This window comes from Natrix helvetica (genome assembly GCF_964273705.1).
Source record: "Natrix helvetica genome assembly, chromosome: 2".
In the NCBI taxonomy this organism is placed as follows: Eukaryota; Metazoa; Chordata; class Lepidosauria; order Squamata; family Natricidae; genus Natrix; species Natrix helvetica.
In genome coordinates, this window is record NC_138552.1 from 140,363,940 (window position 1) to 140,387,381 (window position 23,442).

Below are 23,442 nucleotides of genomic sequence, written 5' to 3' on the forward strand. Positions count from 1 at the left end.
ATTTACCCACCAGCCATGCAGAGACAGGAGTTCCATGATGAGAGATAATTTTATCTGAATTTTATTACAGTGATACAGTAGCTTTCTCATTCTAGGTCACATGAGTGAACGTGAGAAAAATAACCTACACAGAAGACATTGCATTATTTGAAAAGAGGACTAGGCAGGCCAAAGGTAGATATTTTTTTCTCAAAATGCTTGGTAGTGTTAAAGCAGCAGCCCTTGCCTTTATGTGGGGAGAAGGCCATTTTCTGTGACATCAGACAACTCAACTGTGCTGGGATCCTGCTGGCCAATTTAATCTCCATTGACATGGAGAACATGAATATCCCAGAGGAGCAAAAAAAAGGAAAATCCTAACAACAATTGATTCAAGTGACAAATTCTATCAGGTGCATTCCTTCCCCGCCCCCTCGTTTCTTGGTTCTACTTGAAAATCCTGACTCTCTCTCAAAGGAATGTTAAAATATGTTAATTTTGTTAACAAAAGAAGCCTCGGTTTTAAACATTGTTACATAAAATTATATCATCAAATCCCTTTGCTAAAGTAATGCCAAGGGAAAAATAATCCCATCTCCTTTCAAACTTGGGGCTTGAATAACTTTAATTAAATATTATTAGAAATATAAAACTTTAAAAATATATCCTGCAGTTTAAATGTTCCAGGTAAAGGATTTTTCCAATGGTCTGAAACCAAAGAAAGGATTGTATAGATCCTTATATCAGACAAAAACAGCATATCAAGAAGACTCCCAAGATAATATTAAAAATTGCTTGTCATAATATTGTGCACACAAACATTACCGTGAGCTGTTTGTCCTTTCATACAAGCAATGTAATCATGAAGTTTGATCAACATATCTAGGATTGATTTATGTAACTATTGGTCTGAAATACATGATCAGCTATCCCTTTTAAACATTTTCATTCCGTTTTTTATATGAACATCACAATATAGTGATGACTTAATCTGCTGTGGAAAGCTGTCTTAAAAATTAGTTACAGTAAAACCTCAATTTAACAGACCCTCAGGATGAAAGGGTTTTCATTAAAGCCAAAAATCCACTAAATCAGAATCATATAACTCAGATAATTTATATCATCTGCACAACTGACATTTGCAGATGTTATCTGCACTAATTTGCATCATTTATATAATGATCTAAATGACATAAATATCAATTGATGAAATGATGTAAAAATATCAAATAAAATAAAAACAAATAAAAAGTGTACTATCTGAGCAGATTCAGAAATAGCCTTGTTTCTGCTGCTTGGATGCTAAGCCCAAAGGAAAATGTCCTGAAGAATCTACGTTTCACAATATTACCCACAGAAATATTGTCTTCAGAGTAATTATTTGATGAATATTTTCCTTTTGAAAACAAAGGCTGCTTAGTAGTCTCAAACATCTGGAGCAATGATAGATTAACAGCAGCCAACAAATGGGTTCCATAATATCCAGGAGTTGAGGTCAAGACAAATGAATCCATTGTGCTGGCTTGAGAAGCTTGCCTTCTACTTTTCTCCAATCAAAACACAGTTAAACAGCAATTTCAAAAAAAAAAAAGTAGCTTAGTGAAATATTATTTCTCTGTTTCTCTGTTAGCAAATGAAAATTGTTGCATTATACTGAAGCATTTTTTTTCAAGGACACTACTCTTATAAATCATTGTTGAAGTGTTTTCCTCTTCTTTTGCATCAATTTGTTTATTTAATATGTGTGGTAGAAACAATGTGGCATGGAAACATAGTTAAAACAATCAAGCCTGGCTTCCTTTAAATAAATTTATTGTCGCCACCCCCTTACACATCTGTTTTATTTGGCACTTGCAATCATTAAAAAGGCTCTAGGAAAGCTTTTTGCCTATTATAAAGTGAAAACCAGAAATACATGTATTCCCATTCAACTATCACAAACGTTTCGACAAAATCTACTGGTCTGCCATTTATTCTATATATTTTTAAACATCTTAGCTATTCTTTAAACTTGACATGAAGAAAAAAAAAGAACCTTAAATGTATTTATTTGTTTGTCCTGCACATCCTGTCAGTGTTGGAGCTTACTATTTTCTGCAAAAGGGGATTGAAATGAACAGCTGCCTCCAAATAGCTTCTTACTTACTTATCAGTGTCCTAACTAAAGAGGACTCAGATGATACTATGTTTCCCCGAAAATAAGACAGGGTTTTATTTTATTTTCACCCCCGAAACAAGCGCTTGGCCTTATTTTTGGGAAGATCTTATTATTTTTGAGGTGCAGGAGGCGGCAAGCATGGTTACCTCATAGTTGCTACTGCGTTGCAATATTTTTGAGGGCGGCTTATTATCTGGGGAGGCCTTGTTTTAGCGCATGCGCTCAAAAGCCCGATCAGGCCTATTACCCGGGGAGATCTTATTTTGGGGGAAACAGGGTAGAAACAGGAAAAAGAGTAACGATTAGAGAACAACTATTCCAAATAAAATATCAGTATAAATATTTATATCATCTGCCTATCCTAGATCCTTGGGAAGGACTTGATAGGCTGAAAAAAATGCCAAATCCAGTCTGAAGATCTGACTGACTGTGTGACAAACTTTTATATCAAAAGGGCCTGGTATTCAGATTGATGTTGATGGTAGTGTAATCATCTGTGTGTGGTTTGGGGGGGGGGGAGATTCTCCAAAATATAGTTATACCTTAAGACATGTTTCTTTATACTGTTGCTTAGCTAGCTGGTAGACCTGAATTATGTCTGTTATCCTCTTCCAGGAGAACTGTGAGGTAACATCTTTGCTCTCATTGGGAACATTGACTTCAGAGTATTCCTTAATACCATCCAGATAGAAAGAAATAATCCCACAACATGTAAAATGTTATGGGCACGAGGGTTTTGGTGAGAAAACTAGAATGTTTATCCTAGAGTAGGGGCGTGAAACTCAAGATGCTTAGATTTGGCCAGCGTGTCTGGCCTGGAAATAGTAAAGGACTGGCCCGCGGTGTCTTTGCCAGTGAAAATGGAGCTCATCGAGGGGCGCGTTGAGCACTGTTTTCGCTGGCAGAAGCACCACGGGCCAATCCTTTGCTATTTCCAGGCCAGACACGCCAGCCAGATCTAAGCATCTATTTCCCCTTTTGCATTTGAGCATGCAAGAAGGGACAGGAAAGAAGAAAGGGAAAGAGGAAAGACAAAGAAAAAGAAGGAAAGGTGGGAAGAGTGCAAGGAAGGAAAAATAAGGAAAGAGGGGAAATAAGAAGAAAGAGAATAAAGAGGAAAGGAAAAAGAAGGGAAGGAAGGAAATTATAATGAGAGTGTGGGAAGGTCTCAGGAACGCCTTAGTACTTGGCCACCACAGGTAAAAAGATAGGAAGGTCCATAACTGTGGAATGTTTAAGTTTTATTAGATTTATAGACCGCCCCCTCTCCCCGAAGGGACTCGGGGCGGTGTACAGACATCTCAATAAAAAACCGTATACAAAAATAAATACCCTTAAATTCCCATAAAATCGAATTAAACAATAGGCTGTACAAAGTGATAAAAATTAAAAACAACCTAAAAACTCACCCCTAAAAATTTAAAATACCGACTTGAGGGACTAAACTGGGATTAGGCCAGGCCAGCTAAATTGAACAGGTGGGTTTTAAGCTTCTTATGGAAGGAGCAGAGATCGGTGGTTATTCTGATATCGGGGGGGAGGTCATTCCAGAGGGTCGGGCCCATCACAGAGAAGGCCCTGCTCCTGGGTGTCGCCCGCTGGCACTGCCTAGTGGACGGCACCCGGAGGAGTCCCTCTCTGTGAGAGCGGATCGGCCGAAGGGAATATCTATCATCACGCAACGATTGCAGGTTAGTGTTTGGTACCTGTTAAAACCTGTGATTTTTTAAAATTAATCTAGTTAAAATCCAGTTTTTCTAAGTGATTGATTTAATAGACTGCACTTTACTTTCCATAACAAAAAAAGATGCTATAGTGTTCCAGTTTAATAGGTCTTTCTCAGCTTTTCCTTCCTACGTTATTAACCTATTTTGTATTCTAATTGATATATTGCCCTGGTATTATTTTGTGATGAAATATAGAGTGATAAAGACAGGGATAGTCACGCACACACGAACAAATAACTCTACAGTGTCTATTGAAAAACTGAATTATGTAAGTGGAAACGGGAGTAGTTTTGAAATCTCAAGTGGGAAATATCCTAAAAAGACTAATGAAAAATAAAAGCAGTCTCCAACTGCCAAATAACCCAGAAAACATATCTCATAATAAATAGTTTTTATGGTCAAATATATCATAGACAAAATTATTTTGACAAGAATCCTCAGTTGAGCTTAGCTGGCCACGCCCACCCTAGCCCCCTGAAGTCAAACACAACCCTGATGTGGCCTTCAATGAAATCGAGTTTGACACACCTGCCATAGACATTATAAGCCAAGATCATCTTTTATTCCTTCATTTTTTTATTCCTCACCAGGCAAAGAACTTTTATTGTTAGTATACAGTAGAGACATCTGTAAGAAGTTGCAATGACATTAAACTATGTGTACTGTTCATAAAAATGTTATCCCACAAATGACACAATAATGTACTTATGATGTTTGACCTAAATAAGTAAATTACCAAGGTATCTGAGAAAAGCTCTTATTTACAAGCCCCGAGCAGTGGCAATTTGAACTGAATGAAGATACGCAGTACATTGTTTAAGTAAAAAGAGAAGTCAAGAAGGGAATGCTTAGAACAGATGTCAGAGACTTACTATAGTGAGAAAAAAATAAATAAAGGTAGGAAAATATGCTGGGTGAATAAAGGTGATGAAAAGTTGAATTTTTAAAAGCATGAGAGATAACAGAATCTCTGACAGCAACTGAATGCTAAAAATGTTCTGGATGTTAATTTCCAAGAGAAGCTGTGTTGCTTCTGGAAAAGAAGTCAGTAACTTGTACTTATGAGAAATATACTGCACTTCTCTAAGTTTTTTTTACTAAGTCTTAATTATAAACTACTAAAACAGATAATTGCCTGCCTTGTGTATCATGTTACTTCATAGTTTATTCCATAATGAACGGAGTGGGTCATACAAAACAGCAAGCCATAAACCATGATTCACAAGCCACAAAAGTTAAACCAAGCAATCGCACTGTTGTTTAGTGTTATGAGAGACCCCAGCTAATAATTACAATGTGCTACACATATAACAGGACTAAGAAGATCGCCATTACCAGTACTTTAAATAATTCTATAATACAATAGTATACATATAGTAAACTACTAAGAAAGGTCATACAGATACCAAGAGGCAATGGTAAGCATTTTCTAATGCTGCTCCAGGCAACTGCAATGAAAAATTATCAACATTGTGGTAAAATGCTCAGAATTTCATAGTAGAGTTGATTTGGGCTGATTTTGAGTATCTTCACAATACCACAATGTAAGAGTTGTCTATGGACATCTAGGCAATTGAGTACCATAAACTAATATGAGAGCAGAATCCCAGTGCAGACTGCCATCAACAGGCAAGTCACCGAAAGCAAAAATTCACACCCTCTAAAAAGTTTTAACTCATTATCAATTTTTTAAAAAAAGAACACAAAGAAGCTGCTTCTTACTTTGGTTGTTGAGGCTGCAGAATTACTGGCTGCAAGGGTAGTTATCACATCGCTGTTCACAGTAGTGCAAGCCCCTGTGGCCGGTGCATGCAGTCTGGATTGGACAATTGGTACAGGCAGAAGTCCTGGCCTGTTGTTGCTATTGCTGTTCACTGTGCTGTTACAGTTACTGTTGCTGTTCACATGATTCCCATTGGCATTCCACTCCCGGCGATCCCATCCTGTGCGATAATCTCTTTCAAACCGGCTGTGGTGCCGTGACATCTCGGCAAAACCAGCAATTGCCGTTTCTCACTGGGATTTTATCAGATTGCCTATCAAGAACCAAAGCAAAAAACAAAGAGAAGTTAATAATTTAAACCTCAGGAGAAAATACACACACAGACATCCACACACACACACACCAAACATGCCACTAGAGGTAATTTCCTTGTTTTAATTCTTTGATTGGCAAATGAAGTTAACCCGTACTTGGACACTCCAAGCAGTGCCTAGGAGAATGGCCTCTAGCACATAGAGGAGGTACCACAATGACCCAGGGAGACAAACCAGAGACAGGCTACAATGAAACACCAGACCACATAAATTGCCATTTCAGCTCTCAGTGACAGATTAGTTTCTGAAAGCAGGATTATGTTTCACTTTCCCTCCCCAAATACCCTTTTTGGGTCCTGTATCGCACAACCCCTCCCCCCCTCCATGTTATATGGTTCTTTGAAAACACTACATAGGAAAGATGAGTAGCAAGTGGATTTGCTATGGAAAATTATTTAGTTTTAACATATAAAAGGAGTAAGGTGCACAAGGAACAGTGCCATAGAGTTTTACAGTATGACAGGATTTCTAAAGGCAGATAAATACTTTTGATTTAATTACTATTTTTCTATATAAATGGCTTCCAATTATAATATTTTTTTTGGGGGGGGGGGTTAGGTATTATGAAGGCAAGGCACTCTTTATGTTAAATGTCAACATCCTTGAGAAAAATATCTAATTTTTTTTAGAAAGAGCTTCCTAGAATGTCCAACAAACATAATTTGATACAGAATCCCAAGATGAAAATACATCCAGTATAATGATTTGCCCTTCAAAATTCCTAAAGGTCAACTCCGTTTCTTGGAGAATCAATTTCTTATCTGCCAAACTCCTAAACTCCCCCTATTAATTTCTCTGTTCTATTTTGTAAAGTAATAATATTGTTTTTACAATCTGCTAATTCAAATTTGTAGGAGGATGGAGTTCATGCCTACAGATTAAACAGAACACTCAAAGTCAACAACAACAAAAATCTTATTTTTAATGCATTTTTTAAAGAAAAAAAAAATACTGCAATATTCCCTCCTCTTTAATACAAAGAATGTCAGTCAGAAAATGGAGAAATTTATTTATAAATTTGTAAGCCATCTGATTCCACTGTGAATCTGGATGGCATATAATATCAATTTAAAACAATGCAATACAGAACAATATAAAAAAACAAACTTGAGAGAAAAATGCCATAACCTCTAAACATCGCACACTCCATTCTAGCCCAAAGACTGGGGATAGAATCAAATTTTAAGGGGCTATTTCAATAAAGCCAGAGTGAGGACTGAATAGATCTATGGGGGAAGATCTATGGGATCAGAAGGGAGATGCTACAATATTCAAGGCCTAGTTTTTGAATCCCATGAAGTGATCCTGCTTAATCAACAGAACTTTGGACAGGGATGGCTAACCTTTTCCAGACCCAAAGCGCACACATGCTCGAAACCCCAAAATCCAATGCCCACGTGACCCACATGCATGTGCTCCACCCGCTGCACGTGCCCTCCCCCAGCACATGCGTACATGTCCCCTGCACATGTGCCACCCATGCATTCGTGTGCAGGGATACGATGACCAGCTGGCCAGCAGGAGAGGCTCGCTGAACTGCGGCGACAGCTCGCGTGACTACAGAGAAGGTGCTGCGTGCCACCTATGGCACATGTGGCATAGTTTCGCCATCATGGATATAGGACATATATATCATACAGTACAGGTAGATACAGACAGTTTTCTAAGATAGAAAGACCCTTACATAACCAGACTCTATGCCAGTGATGGCGAACCTTTTTTGGCTCGCGTGCCACAAATGGGGGGAGCGCAGGGGGGTCGAGGGCGGGCGTGCCGTACCCATAATGCAATGCGCGACCCCCCCAGTGTGCATGCACGCACAACGCGCGACCCCCCCATTTTTACATTTTTTTTATCCCTATAAAGGGGCTTTATAAGAGCCTGGGGAGGACAAAAAAAGCCTCCCCACCCCCCCAGAGGCTTCAGGGACCGTCCCTGAAGCCTTCGGAGCGCTTAAAACCACCCTCCGAGCAAACCGGAATCCCTGAAGCCTCTGGGGGGGGGGGCGGGGGAGGTTCTTTTCGCCGTCTCCAGGCTCCTATAAAGCCTCTGGAGCCTGGGGAAGGTGAAAAATAGCTTTTAAAAAGGTGAACTCAGCTGGCCAGCGCGCGCATGCGTGCTGGCCAGCTGACAGGGCAGCGCCTCGCGTGCCCTGACAAACGGCTCCGCGTGCCACTTGTGGCACGCGTGCCACAGGTTCGCCATCACGGCTCTATGCCATGAAGGAGAAAACAATAGGGGAAAACAATACCTTGAATTCCACCCAGAAATTTACTGTGAACCAGAGCAACTTATGAAGCAGTGTTTTTACATACTGTTGTCACTGTCTTCAAAATCTAATGAGAATGCTTTAATTTGAAAATTTCTACAATACAGAACATTTATTTCGTGGTTTCTACATACAGATAAAATATTATACCAAAACATACAGTCACAGTTGCTATAAAAATAGCTACCATAGCTTGTTATTAGAAGGGAAAATAAAAAAAAACAGAGAGAGAGATCTATGCATTTACAGATAAGCATCTACACTGCACTAAAAGTTGCCAAACTAGATATTTTGACAGGCCCTACTTTGTTTCACATTCCCCATGCAATGGCTGCAGAAAGATTGAGAGCTTTTCTGTAATCAGATCTGATGACAAGGACTGCATCTGCTGAGTGTGAAATACTCTACATCTTCATAGCAAAGCCAGAACCATTTCAGAGAGACATTCAAAAGCGGAAGCGTTTTATCTGAAAACATAAAATAAATAACACAGAAGACCGTGGTACTAAATTCAAACAAAATGTGCTAATGTTAACAGATTTATGGGAATACTTTCATTCTTGGACCACAACAGCATATTAAAAACAAAGCACCGTGTATTTTCTCTTGTCAAAAACATGAAAAGGATGCACTACGTGCCAAATGCTTCTCTGCGTGCTAAATTATTGATTTTATCTGGATTAACAGAATATCACTTTTAACAAGAAACCTTTTAAGCTACATACTGCCAACTGCAGAACCAAAGAAAATATTGTAAAGGTGGTATAGGTTTCCTCCTCCCCCCCCCCCCATTCTTTCTAGGTCTGGGTAGTTGGTTTTTCCTCTCTTTGTTCCTGCTCTTAGTCCAGAATTGTATCACTGAAGCCATTCAGGAGCTTCTACACTATTTCAATGTTTCGTACATTGCTGGGTTATTCATTGATTTCCTCTTCAAACCAGAGCCAGTTCAAAGCTTGGGTTCTGAGCCCTCTGATCTCCCCTCCTCCAAAAAAACATATTGATTTGCCCTTATTTCACCAAATGCTCTTTTAGTTTCTTATGCTCCTCTGACTTTTCTTTCTGTTTCCAATTACAAGATCCTAGGGTTCTGTCTCTATAAATCTGAAATCTGTTCCCACCTACCCTTCCTCTGTGAAAGTTTAAATACTTTTTTATTTGACTAACAGGTTATTGTTTGTGGGCTGCTCATATCACACTACTCGCAGTAAGATCTGTTGTTTTCAGGTTAGAATTGTTTTATATTCATTAAAGACACAAAGTAGTGTCGTATAGTTCTTTTAAAGAGCAGAATAACAGAGATGGAAGGGACCTTGGAGGTCTTCTAGCTCAACTCTGCTCAAGCAGGAAACCCTGTAACAGGGGTCGGCAACCTTAAACACTCAAAAGAGCCACAAAGGTTCTAACTGGAAGCCCCCTGATCGGAAATCCAGTTCCCCAACATAGAGTCTCCTCCTAGCGCGGCATCCTTTTTCCTCTACCTGTCCTGTCAGGGGAAAAAAATGCCCTGGGGAAATCTGAAATCAATGGACCGTGGCTGATTCCCTTCCGCATATCTTTTGAGATATTGAGAAAAATAAAAGTCTTTAAAAGTATTCTAATTAATAAACAAACTTTAATAATAAAATAATAAAAGTAAATGAAACAGAAAATAACTAATGGTTACATTTTGATAATGAAAGCTACGTCTGCCAAGCTGGCAGCCGAACAAAGAAGAAAGGAATTTAGTTCTGGAATGTGTAACGCGTGCGCAATAAATCACTTTCAGATAACATTTTGTTTTATGACCTGCGCAATAAAGCTTTCTTAGTTTAACTCTTGCGTGTCAGTTTAGGCAGTTCAGGCCTAGCAAACTTTTTAACATCGTGACACCCCTTCTTTTGCTAGTCTGGGCTGACGTCATCAAATCATCAATTAAGGCACATCTTCTTTCGCAGATACTCGTGATGATTTGCGGCAAGTGGTTTGTTAAGCATGTCTGCGATTTGATCATGTGTAGAAACATATTGCAATTTAACAAAACCTTGCTTAACTAATTGCTTTGTGTTTTGATAACGAATGTCAATGTGTCTGGACCTAGAACCTGTAAAATGTGACTCAGAAATATAAACCACAGATACATTATCTTCCATCACGGTGATTGGTCGAATCGGACGTGTCCAGATATCTGTGATCAAAGCATCAAACCACGTTAGAGAATTACAAGCATCTGAAACACAAGCATATTCAGCTTCAGTAGATGAACATGAAACAAAACTCTGTTTTCTCACTTGCCAGTAAACAGGACAACCATTTAGGAACATCATGTAACCAGAAGTGCTTTTGCGTGACTTCTTGTCGCTCGCCCAGTCGGCGTCAGCAAAACAAATCAACTTTGGTTGATCAGTGTGTGTTGGTTCTAGCAATAACTTCATGTGTTTAGTGTGTTTCAGGTATTTCAACAACTTCTTAATGCATGACCAATGAAATTGTGTTGCCTTACCTACGTGTCGTGATAAAAGATTAACACTAAGTGCGATGTCAGGTCTGGTCCAACTACTAATGTATAATAGTGAACCAATGACTGAACGATAAAGTGTTTGATCCTCGAACTCAGGACTTGGTTCATGTGTTAAGTTGTGAAAATCTGTTTGCATGGGTGTCTTTGTTGTGCTAGCATCTTTCATGTTGCAATGATGTAGAATGTGGTCAATTTTCTCTTCTTGTGAAAGACTAAACCCCTTCTGTGTCTTTTAAATTTGAACACCTAAATAAGTGCTAATGTGTCCTAAAGATTTTAGTGTGAAGTATCTCTGCAAACTTTTGGCAAAAATCTCACTCATTTTCTTATTTGGACCAATATAAACAATATCATCAACATAAACAAGAATTATCTCATATGCATTGTTAGATCTTTTTGTGAACACGCATTCATCAGTTTCGGACTTAATAAAGCCCATTGAATTTAGTTTGTCAGTAAGACATAAATACCACATTAAACCTGACTGTTTCAGACCATAAAGACTTTTGTTCAGGAACCAGGTATCCCCTTCTTGCTTTCGGAATCCTGGAGGGCTTCTCACGTAGATCTCTTCATCTAGGTCTGCATGTAGATAAGCTGTGTCCACATCAAATTGAAAAACTTCTAAACCAAGAATAGTTGCAGTGGTTAAGGCAATTTTTACACTTTCAGTTCTGACTGTTGGTGAGTAAGTGTTTGTGTAGTCCTCAGGATAACGTTGAGCGAAACCCTGAGCTACAAGTCTGGCTTTGTATAAAGACTCACCATTCGGTTTCTTCTTGATTCTGTAGACCCATCGGGTGCCAATGACTTTCTTGTTTGCTGGAGGTTTTGCAGGTGTGAATACATTAAGTTTCTTCAAACTGTCCATTTCATCCTGCATTGCATCATACCACTTGTCTTGTTCTGAATCAGGAAGCTGTTTGATTTGTGTGAATGTCTCTGGAGGAAGAGTAACGTTGCAAATCAAAGGTAATGGTGACTTTGTCAGTTGCCATGAATAACGTTGTGGAGGGATTCCTTTTGTGACACTCTTGGAGCGTCTAGGAACAACAGACCAGTCTTCTTCTTCATCATCATCATCATCCTCGTCCTCACGTTCGTTGCTAGCATCAGCATCCGCGGCTTGCGAAGACGGAACATCAGGTTGTGAAGAACTGGTAGAAGGAATATCTGCCTGCGAATTGTCATCAGGCTGCGTGGCATCTGGAACACCATCTCTAGGAAAATAAACTTCAGGATCATTGGAATGAATCCTGGACCAGCCAATGTCTTCCTCAAAATTAGCAGATTGTGAAATGACAATCACATGTTTAGTATCAATGAATTTGTACCATTTTGAATTATCATCAATACCCATAAATCTCAGTCTCTTTGCTACTATACCTCCCTTTCTTCTTTGACTTAAGGGAGTGTTCACCATAGCATATGAACCAAAAATGTGGAGGTTCTTGAGATCAGGCTTGTAGCCATACAGCATGTAGAAAGGAGTTTGATTGATTACACTGCTCCAAGTACGGTTGACAATGTAATTTGCATATTTGATTGCTTCACCCCAGTATGCGTTACTGAGATTGGCATCTTCTAGAAGACAACGCATCATGGTTTGTAGAACCCCTTGTCTTCTTTCTACGACTCCGTTATGAGCCGGTGTATATGGAGCAGATGTCTGATGAAGAATTCCATTCTTACGCATCCAGTCCTGGAAACGCTGAGACATGAATTCTGCACCACGGTCACTCTGGATTCTGGCGATGCGAACTTGGTATTGTGTAGAAACAAACGCTGCAAAGTCTTTAAAGATCTGAAAGGTCTCAGATTTCTCTCTCATAGGATATACAAATCCATATCTAGAATGATTATCTACAATTGTTAAAAAATACTTTCTGCCACCAAGTGTTGGTGGGAAAGGACCCACTATGTCAGTGTGTACCAAATCAAAAATGCGTGTTGACCGGCGTGTAGCGTGTTTGGGAATTGCAGCCGCCTTGGATTTAGCCTTTTTGCAAACCGCACAATCCAAAAACACCTTACACCCCTTTAGATCCAAACCTTTTGCGAACTCCGGCATCTTTCTAAGAACACGGAAACTGGCATGCCCCAATCTTCTGTGCCACTTGTGAATACACCTGGAATGCAAAGGTTTACCAGTTAGTGAATTCTCAACATTAACAGTTTCATGAGGACCCTCAGGCTTGCTCTGAGCAATCTGTTTTTGTTTTCTCTGTTTGTTGGCTTTAGGAGCCTTTGGCACAGTAACGTTTTCTCTCTCTGGGACAACTCTCTCTGGGTCTACGTTGTGCCTTTTTGGAGTTTGCATACTAGCCTGTGCTTGCCCTTTAGGCATTGGCTTTAAATAATAAACACCACCAATCAGCATAGTTTCAGCAATAATATCACCATCTTTAACTAAGTAACTTGCTTTTTCGAGGTGGTGAACCTGGAACTTTAAATCTCTAGACAAGTGACTTTGACTAAGCAAATTACTGGTTGCTGAAGGTATGTAATAAACATCAGGGATGTGTGTATCGAGTTCTTCAATGTAAACAGTTCCTTTTCCCATAACCTTGCAAGTGTGGTTGGTGAAGGAATACAGTTCTCGATACTCGGGCTCTGGTTCGCCCATCTCTGTGAAAAGTTCCCTTCTGTGGGTAACGTGCACAGCTGCTCCACTGTCTAAAGTCCACAAAAGACGTCTGTCGAACTTTGGATCAGGTTGTGGAACGTTGGTTATGGCCAGTGTCACAAGTGGAGCTTGTGAATCACGCCTTGGACCACGACGGCCTTGTCTTCCGCCTCTACCTCTGCCTCTGGAATCTGTTCCTCTGGGCTGGTACGTGACGGGAGCTGGAACTCGTTGGGGACAATCCCGGGTGTCATGTCCCACACGGTTGCAGGTGTAGCATTTTGGCATCCTTGGAGCGTAGCCTCTTCCTCGGAAGGGACGTCTGGCTGGAGCCTTTAACGCTGGAGGCCGTTGCAGATGTGGTGTAGCTAACCTGATAGCTTCGTCTTCCACTAAAAGTCTGCAAACGTGGTTAACTGTGCGTTGAGCAATAGGCACGTAGTTAATCTTTGCAACAGCATCTTTCCATTCATAATTCAATGAGTTAATGATGATGCTAATCATTTGGATATCATCGATTACATGGCCATTTTGTCTCAATTCACTTCTCATTCTTTTCAGTTTGGTCAAATGTCCACCAATTCGTTCACCAGGTTTCAACTTCGAACCATGGAACTCAGACATGAGCAAACATGAGGATTCAATTGAAACGGGCCTGTAGCAATCTTCCAAAATAGCCCAAATTTCTTGGGCAGTTGCATCAGGTGGAAAGATACCTTGGATCTCAATTTCCATTGACATGAGTAAAATCGTGATTGCTCTGTTTTCGAGGTCTCTCATTGCAGGTGTCCAGGGCTGAGGGGGAGGATTAAAAACCATGGAATGTGGGCCTTCTCTTCGAAGCAAGAGCGCAATTTCACTGACCCAGGCTTTATAATTCTCTCCTGACTCCTTTAATTTGGACTCACCAGTCAAAGGGGTGACTGTGAATACCTGCTGAGGAATGTGCATCGGAACAATTTGTTGCTCTGGTTGCAAATCTGGTTGTTGAACCAGGGGATGCTGGGGTTGCATCATTGGCCTTTGCGTGGCAACATCAAATTGGCTTCCTCGAATTCGCCTTTGGCTTTGCCCTTTTCCATCTAGGGAGGATTCAGCACCGCCAGGGGGTGTTGAAGACTTATCCTTTGAGGGCAAAGTTTGGGCTTCTGTAAAACTCATAGACAGATCTCTAAAAATCTGGTCCAACTGCTTCATCTTTTGCTGTAATAATTTTTCTCCGCCAGCAGATGGCAGTGCAGCTTCACTTTTTGGCTGCCTTGCCTTTCTATACGTATGCGGAAGTTCAGTTGACTCAAAGGGACCACGTGACCTCGGTGACGTGTACATGTCTCTTTGTTCTGATTGACCAATGAACTCTGTGGGGTGTGTCTTAGGCTGTTGTTTTGAAGACAAGATGGCGTCCTCAGACATTTTGGGAATGGGGGAGCTTCTCCTACTTCGCCTTATCTCCTCAAAACACACTCTCGCGTCCCTAGCATATTTTTCGAAACGTTCTATTTGATCAAGATAGCTTTGCATTTCTTGCTCATCATCTGGGGAGATTTCATAGACTTTGCTTTCTGCGTGGGAGGATGTTTTTTCAGCCGGCCATTCATCAATTGTTTGATAATCTGCGAGGGTCTGGGAATGGAGTGGCTCTGGCAGAGTGGGAAGTTTTGGCTTGGCCCCCAAAAATTCATAATCTCCTGGAGATATTTTAGAAGGAGGAACCACTGACCTAGTTTCATGGATGTCGCGTCCTGTAGCTCCTTCCCCCACATCTGGCTCGGCACCTGAAGGAATTTGTTGTTCCTGAAGCACGTTTTGATCTTGCTTCTCTGTGTCCGAGGGGGCCTCCTTGTCAGAGGAAGCTGATTCATCTGTGCTCGCCCCATCTTTCCTTTTCTTTTTTTTCTTTTTCTCCGACATTGCTAATTAGGCTTAGTCGGTTATCTTTAGATAGCATGAAGGGAAAATACAGCCATAAATTGTAGCCATCTCAGCTACAACCATCCTCTGCTACCAAGTTGTCAGGGAAAAAAAATGCCCTGGGGAAATCTGAGATCAATGGACCGTGGCTGATTCCCTTCCGCATATCTTTTGAGATATTGAGAAAAATAAAAGTCTTTAAAAGTATTCTAATTAATAAACAAACTTTAATAATAAAATAATAAAAGTAAATGAAACAGAAAATAACTAATGGTTACATTTTGATAATGAAAGCTACGTCTGCCAAGCTGGCAGCCGAACAAAGAAGAAAGGAATTTAGTTCTGGAATGTGTAACGCGTGCGCAATAAATCACTTTCAGATAACATTTTGTTTTATGACCTGCGCAATAAAGCTTTCTTAGTTTAACTCTTGAGTGTCAGTTTAGGCAGTTCAGGCCTAGCAAACTTTTTAACATCATGACATGTCCTAACCGAAAGCCCTATCAATTGTGGAGCTAACCGGCGATAGGGAGCCGCAGCAGAGGGATGAAAGAGCCACATGCGGCTCCAGAGCCATTGGTTGCTGACCCCTGCCCTATAACATTTCAGAAAAATGCTTGTTTAATCTCTTTTTAAAAACTTTAAAACACCTCCAGTGTTGGAGAACCCACAAAATATGAATGGTTAGATTTGATCGGTTTTTGTTCTAAATCTTGGTTTTACTGGTTGGTTATTAAGATATGAACTCAGTCTCTTGGGTGAAATTTTTTATTTTGTTTTTCTTTTGATCTGTATTGTCCCCTTTCAGTAGCGTAGCGAGGAGCCATACACTAAACAGGTTGACTGAAAAACCATATTTGGTTTTGGTTTAGACAGGGGCGTCACGTGACATATCTGGACTTCCCCCCCCTTCGCTATACTGGGCGTGGGTGTGGCCAGCGTGTGACGCATCTGGCCTGCAGGCTGTGAGTTTAACAGCTCTGGTTTACCACATGTAGGAATCCAGCCATTCTGGTTTATTCAAGAAATCATGATTAAAACAAGCCATAACTTTCTGAAAAGAGTTTAAACTACAGAAGACTAGATAATGGGCACAGGGCCATCCAGGCAACAGTAGGAGTTTTTTTCTGCTAAGTAATACAACTTTAAGAGGATTTGGGGAAGATGAGTGAAATACAATAGCATGGGTGAAACAGGTAATATCTACTCAAAAGCAGATGAGATTTTTTTAGCAGTCAACATCCTGTCTTCTGAGAGTTTCCCCGGAAGCATTTGAAAGTTCTGGTTATATATCTACCAAGGCCTTGAGAGAGAAGGGGATCTACAGAAGACCCTGGTATTTCTCTGGTGGGCTCAACACTATCCAGTACTTAAGGTGAAAGGAACTGCTCATGGCATCAGTAAATCTATCCAGACAGCATTTTCTTTAACCACATTGACCAGTAGGTTGTAACCTCCACCCAAAAAGTATGGTCAGGAAATATTTCCTTGGTATTTCTGCGCATCTGTAAATATAATTGTTATATTGATTGATAAATTAAGCCCTACCTGCCCATGGCAATTTGGCGTAGATTTCAGCTGTACTGAGTGGATGCTTCTGAGTACTCAGCCAATACCACAAACCCACAGAAAGATTGGCTCATTTGCTTTCACTTTGTAGCCTTTTAGTGGATTACAATATTTTTATCCAGCTTTCTGATTATTATTTTTTGAAGAACCAAAATCTCTCGTTTCAGCTTCTGTCTTGATCTCCACCCTCCATTATGTTCCTCAAAAAGGAAAGCCATGCACTCATTTTCTTCTAAAGATTTGTCAGACCATAAATGTATCCTTGCTGGATCAGATCTAAAGTTTATCTGGTCGGCCAGAAGTTTTCAGGAAACTCACAACCAGACATGAAGAAAATGCCTACAGCTTTTTGTTCTGCCCAAACAATAGGAGGTACTCTTTTGTTTTCAGAGATATGCTGCTTTTGAACACAGGCGCTCAGTAGGCTAACAAAAAACAGAGAAAAATCTCCCCAAAGCAGGACATAAGTTTGGCCTGTACATTATTTTTAATAATTAAATTTCAGTTGCAGAAAAAATATTATTTCTTATGGGCTGTAAATATGTACAGGTGTTATTTGGTGGACAATCATGACAAAGGACACTATTATTTTTTCTCTGCAAAAAAAATTCTGTAGAACCAAGGAAAAACATTTCTTTTCAATGTTTAACATTTTAAAGCAGTTCAATTCTCCGGATAGCATACAAAAGTCTGAAACACAACGGTAGGGAAAATAAAGGAAAGCTGCCTAGTCACCATTTTAAATATATATTTTGCGACACTTTAAGATGACAATAAAAGTACAAAAGCAAGGTAACATCTACAGTAATGTATCATGGAACCAAAGTGAAGAAAGATGCTTTAGGAAAAAACACAATCCTTAAGAGACCCACCACTTTCCTGAGAACTGTACAAGATTGTGCAGTTGTGATTTCACGGTGAATCTGTGGTCAATAACTAAAACAAAATTAAGAAGCAAGAAGGAAAATGAATTAAAAAGTAAGATTTTTCCTTTGAGCTTGACTCTTGGTGACTTCATGGACCCATTCCTGTAGTTCTTTTGGCATCACTACAGAAGAGTTTTACCACTGCTACAGAGGTGGTATTCAGCAGATTCTGACCAATTCTGGAGAACCGGTAGGGGAAATTTTGAGTAGTTTGGAGAATTGGTAAATATCACCTCTGACTGACCCCACCCCCATCTATTCTCTGCTTCCTGAGTCCCAGCTCAGAAATGGAGATTTTGCAGTAACGTTCCCCTGGAGTGGAGGGGGAATGGAGATTTTACAGTATCCTTCCCCTGCCATGCCCACCAAGCCAAACCACGCCCTGCCCACCAAGCCACGCCCACAGAACCGGTAGTAAAAAATCTGCTTAGCTTCAGAGACCACCCCAGGCCAGCCAGATGCTGACACCTGAGGAGATATAAGGGAGATAGATAGGATAATGTTCCCTGGACTTGACCTTTTATTTATCCCTCTCCAAATCCCCCTAAAGTAAGTAAGTAAGTAAGTGTGTGTGTGTGTGTGTGCGTGAGAGAGAGAGAGAGACAGGCTGACATTCCTGTCTGCAATTCTTCATATCTTTGGTATGTAATTTCTCCATCAGTTATAAATGCATACAAATTGAAACAGATTTCCATAAACATTTTTTCCTAATGTACTTATTTCCTAATATGAAATTGTTAGCTCAGTTTGGACAAATACAGGTAGTTTTTGAAAGCACTTTAACCTATTTTAATGCATTTGCAGCATATAATTTCCCCCAATATATAAAAACATGGTTTTGCCTTTTCATAACGTGTACATTTTAACACCGTCTGATTGGTTAATTATATTGCAACATTAAGAAAAGTGCAAGTATTGGAATATAACTATTTTCCCGTCATATTTTAGCTATGAAGTGCAAGTTGAATATTTTCCCATTAAAATGGAACAAAACTCCCCCAATCAAATGGAGCAGTTCAGTGGCACTTTAGTGGTACTTCATCCAATCCACTGTCATGTCCAAGCATTATTTTCTCAAGTGTCTTATCCATATTAAATGGACATGCTAATTTGGGTTCCATTTGTGCCCTGAATCAGACTTCACATTGAATGTATATCACTGTACAGCTAGTTATCACCACAACTGAGACCAGCATTCCTGTTGCTTAGCAAGGCATGATGAGCCCTGTATGTTAAACTAACAAGCTTTGATAAATAAAAAACAATTCTGCATGTACATCCAGTTGCTATATATAAGTGAGCTGTGCCTCATTTCGTTACCTTTTTTGTCAAAGTTAAACAAATCATTGTAGTTGTTAAGTGAATCACGTGGTCGTTACTTAAATCTGGCTTCCTCCATTGACTCTGCTTGTTAGAAATCACCTGGGAAGGCTACAAATGGTGATTACATGACCTCAGGACAGTGCAACTGTCATAAATAGAATATAAATATATAAATAATAGGAATAGGAGTAGAATAGAAATAGAACAGAATAACAGAGTTGGATGGGACCTAGAAGGTCCTTTAGTCCAACTCCTTCCTCAGGCAGGAGACCCTCTACTATTTCAGACAAATGGCATCTATTTTCAGACAAATGGTATCCTCTTCTTAAAAAGTTCTAATGTTGGAGCATTCCCAACTTCTGGAGGCAAGTCATTACACTGATTAATTGTTCTAACTGTCAGGAAATTTCTTCTTAGTTGTAGGTTGCTTCTCTCCTTGATTAGTTTCCAAGTTGCCAAGCACCTGAATTTGCAATATCATGGGGATGCTGCAGGAGTCTTTTTTTCAATACAATACAATAGCAGAGTTGGAAGGGACCTTGGAGGCCTTCTAGTCCAACCCCCTGCCTAGGAAGGAAACCCTATACCGTTCCAGACAAATGGCTATCCAACATCTTCTTAAAGACTTCCAGTGTTGGGGCATTCACAACTTCTGGAGACATGCCGTTTCACTGATTTATTGTTCTAACTGTCAGGAAATTTCTCCTCAGTTCTAAGTTGCTTCTCTCCTTGATTAGTTTCTACCCATTGCTTCTTGTTCTACCCTTAGGTGCCTTGGAGAATAGTTTGACTCCCTCTTCTTTGTGGCAACCCCTGAGTTAGTGGAACACTGCTATCATGTCTCCCCTTCTTTTCATTAAACTAGACATACCCAGTTCCTACAACCGTTCTTCATATGTTTTCGCCTCCAGTCCCCTAATCATCTTTGTTGCTCTTCTCTGCACTCTTTCTAGAGTCTCCACATCTTTTCTACATCGTGGCGACCAAAACTGAATGCAGTATTCCAAGTGTGGCCTTACCAAGGCATTATAAAGTGGTATTAACACTTCACGTGATTTTGATTCTGTCCCTCTGTTTATGTAGCCTAGAACTGTGTTGGCTTTTTTGGCAGCTGCTGCACACTGCTGGCTCATATTTAAATGGTTGTCCACTAGGACTCCAAGATCCCTCTCACAGTTTTCAGTGCTGTTCTAGTTTCAAACAGGTTGCACATCGAGAACTACCTTTGTACAATGAGTGTGGGATACGTCTCATACATTGGTGAAAGGGGGCAAAGGCAAAACAAGCTGTTATCCAACAACGCCTTATGTCCCTGATTCAAATGTCAGAACACAAATAGGGAATGGAGGCATTTGCATGACAACACACATTGTTATATTAACCTCCCTGCAGTTTGCTGCCCTAGGAGCTGTTTTAATATGGGTCCCCTTAGGCAGAGATATCTGCGGGAACCAATGTTTCCCTCAAAATGATAAAAGCAGCTGTCTACTGTTGTTATGCAAGCTCCACCTCTTGCTTGTGTTGCCATGGTGTGACATTGCGTTTGTCATTTTCCCTCCTTTATCCCCCCTGCTGTCCCCCCCACATCCCGCCATTAGGTAAACCCTTCAGAAACGTAGCCACCAAATTCTGTACTAATAGGAACTTCCACCTCGTTTTAAAGGCCTTTACAGAATTTCAGCCAGGAGGTTAGGAGAGAGAAATCTTTTAATGAGTCTGCTTTCCCCTAATACCATGCTCTGCAGTTTCTTAGCCCTGTGGTATTTTGTTTGCTTTATTAATAAGAGAAGACCCAACTTTCTTTGAGAATATATGCATCTACGACAAAGGCGGGGGAATAAATGAAGCATTTAAAAATAAAGATAATTTTTGGCTTGAGGGGATATTCTAATAAAAGCAGCGAAGGCAGTTCAGTTTTACATATTAATTATATACAACAACTGGATGTACAAGCAGAATTGTTTTTTATTTATTGAAGCTTGTCAATTTAACATGCATGCTCATCATGCTTATTCCCAGAGTATATCAATGTGCGCAGATCATTACCTTTTTATCGATCTTGTTATCCTCTTATTTTTAGTAAAATATGGAAGGGAAAACGGTATTGATTTCATCTGCTAGTTACTTCTGTTTTGACATTAAAGACAATGCCTGAAGAGCAACGGGGCCAATGCCAGCTACCCTAACAAAAAAAAGTACCAGTAGTTTAACTGCAAAATTAAGCATTTCTCATCCAAAGCACTCCTCCTCTTCTCTTTGCTGAAAACTATCTCACATGCCTGTTATGCAATTTCTTTAACGCTATTAGGTCAATACCGGTTTAGTTAAGCACAGAGTTCAGCATGGCTAATAATCAAGACCTTTTGTTTTATCTCTGACACTTTCACTGGATGCTGCGATATGGGCACAAATTAAATACAAACTAAACTGATATTCTGCTTTATCTCAACTGAGTTATTATTGGGGCTATATTCCCTTGTTCCCCAGGCTGCTTTTCAGGAAAGATTAGAGTCCCTGATTCCGGAGGCACATCCTTTTGACTTTCCAACACCACTTTATCCTTTCTGTTTGCATATATGTATATCAAGACAATGTAATACATTATGAATTCATAGAATCCTTCCAATGAAGGAAGAATTCTTCTTATCTGAGCTTCATTAAAGGTAAAGGTTTTGGGAGAAGGAGGAGCCATGTCGCGATGACACAACGTGTGGTCTCGACACTCCAAGACCGCCGTTGACACTTTTGCCACTGGACGGTCCAGCTGGACCTAAACCGTCCCGTAGAGACGGTGATCAGGAAGACAAAGCCTTGCTGGTCTCAGGGACATCACAAAGTCCCTGATTGACCAAGGGAAGTTCTTCAAGCCGGCGGTAAACAGGCAGCCCCCAGGCTGATGAAGTCGGGACGCTCCGGAAGGAGGAAGTGAAAAGAGAAAGTGGTGAGACTTTTTTTCTATTTTGGGAAAAACTGCCCAAAGAATTTTTTTAAAAAAATAAAAGCCAAATTAGACCCTCAAGCAAAAATTAAGCTGCGAAATTAATTAATACTGGATTGCATTTTTTTTCTTTGTAACCATATTTTGTGGATTGAAATGCTCGTAACATTGTTTCTTCTCTTAAAGTGAACGGATCAACCTTTTTCTTCTTCTGTTCTTTGTTACTTTATTTTTTGATTTCTGGACTAAAACCTTCCTTTTTGTTTTTAACAATTCTTCCTAGTATTTGTTATTAAATTTTATTAAAGAATTTTATTTCATTTAAGCCTGAGATAGTGAAAGTGGAAGGTAACAACATAGCCACTCAGAAGTCGGAAGCTGGAGTTTTTGAAACAATGTATCTCTCATTTTTTCTCTTTGTTTGCACTGACTTTGTAACAGAAGGGTTTGTAAATTATTTATACAAACTGATAAAGAGCCAAGGGCACAAATTGTTTTTGCAGGTGCCCGTGAGAACTATTTTGGCAGGGGAGAGAAAGGGGGAAAACAAAACAAAATAGAACCCTTCTCTTTTGAAGAGCACAAAAAAACCTTGTGCTTAAATCAACCTAAAATTAAAAAATAAAAGAGGCTTGGAGGACTAGAGTGGCAGTGGCTATTAGTTCTTTTTTTCTTTTCTTCCTTCTTTTTTGGAAACATGGATCAATATTCTGAGGAGGAAACCTTAACATTTCAAAACATTTCGGCTGGAATTCAAAACTTATTGGAAGGATACAGGAGAATTGAGAAGAAGTTGGAAAAACTAGTATTTCTCACATCAAAAGATGAAGGGGCTGGAGCCCCAAAAATTAAAGTGGAGAATGAAGATATAGAAGATAAAGACAAGACAACTGATGAATTTATTAATGGAGCAAATGTGGGTGAAAGTGGAATGAAGGGAACAAGGAAGAAGGTTTTCGACAAATTGAAGCTCCATCCCAGATTTCAAGATACAGAAGAGGAAAAAAGGGTAATGATGATGGATTTAAGAAGAGAAACTCTTTCAGAAACACGATTGATAACCAAAAACAAGCTAATCTTAAAAATAATTGGAGGGCAACGAGATTATCTGAGAGATCCTTTAAGCAACAAAGTGCGGAGAGAAATCTATAAAAACCTTATAAGGAGATAAAAAGAAGACTGACACCACAATTGGCAAGAGAGATGTTTTGGTATTGGAAAGATGCAGGTTGACAATGAAAGTTCTTAATAAAAAATTAATTAATCTTGGTTGAGCAATAAGTAGGAATTTAGTAATTTTTAGATTGTTTTAGATTGTTATGTTTATTCGTTAACAATTAAATAACTATAATTAACAATAATGGAATGATAATGGATACAACTTAATGATATATACTATGTATTGTTAAACTAGTAAAAGAA

The 23,442-nt window shown here is 39.6% G+C and overlaps 1 protein-coding gene across 3 annotated transcripts in view; it reads right to left on the reverse strand.

Moving 5' to 3' along the window:
* KLHL29 (kelch like family member 29) overlaps positions 1 to 23,442 on the reverse strand; it is a 495,400-nt gene that overhangs the window by 299,401 nt on the left and 172,557 nt on the right. For all 3 annotated transcript variants that reach the window (XM_081940648.1, XM_081940649.1, XM_081940650.1), the window contains one exon: positions 5,587 to 5,900. In XM_081940648.1, the coding sequence (XP_081796774.1) occupies positions 5,587 to 5,850 (264 nt within the window). In that variant the 5' untranslated portion in view covers positions 5,851 to 5,900. The remainder of the gene's footprint in view (positions 1 to 5,586; positions 5,901 to 23,442) is intronic.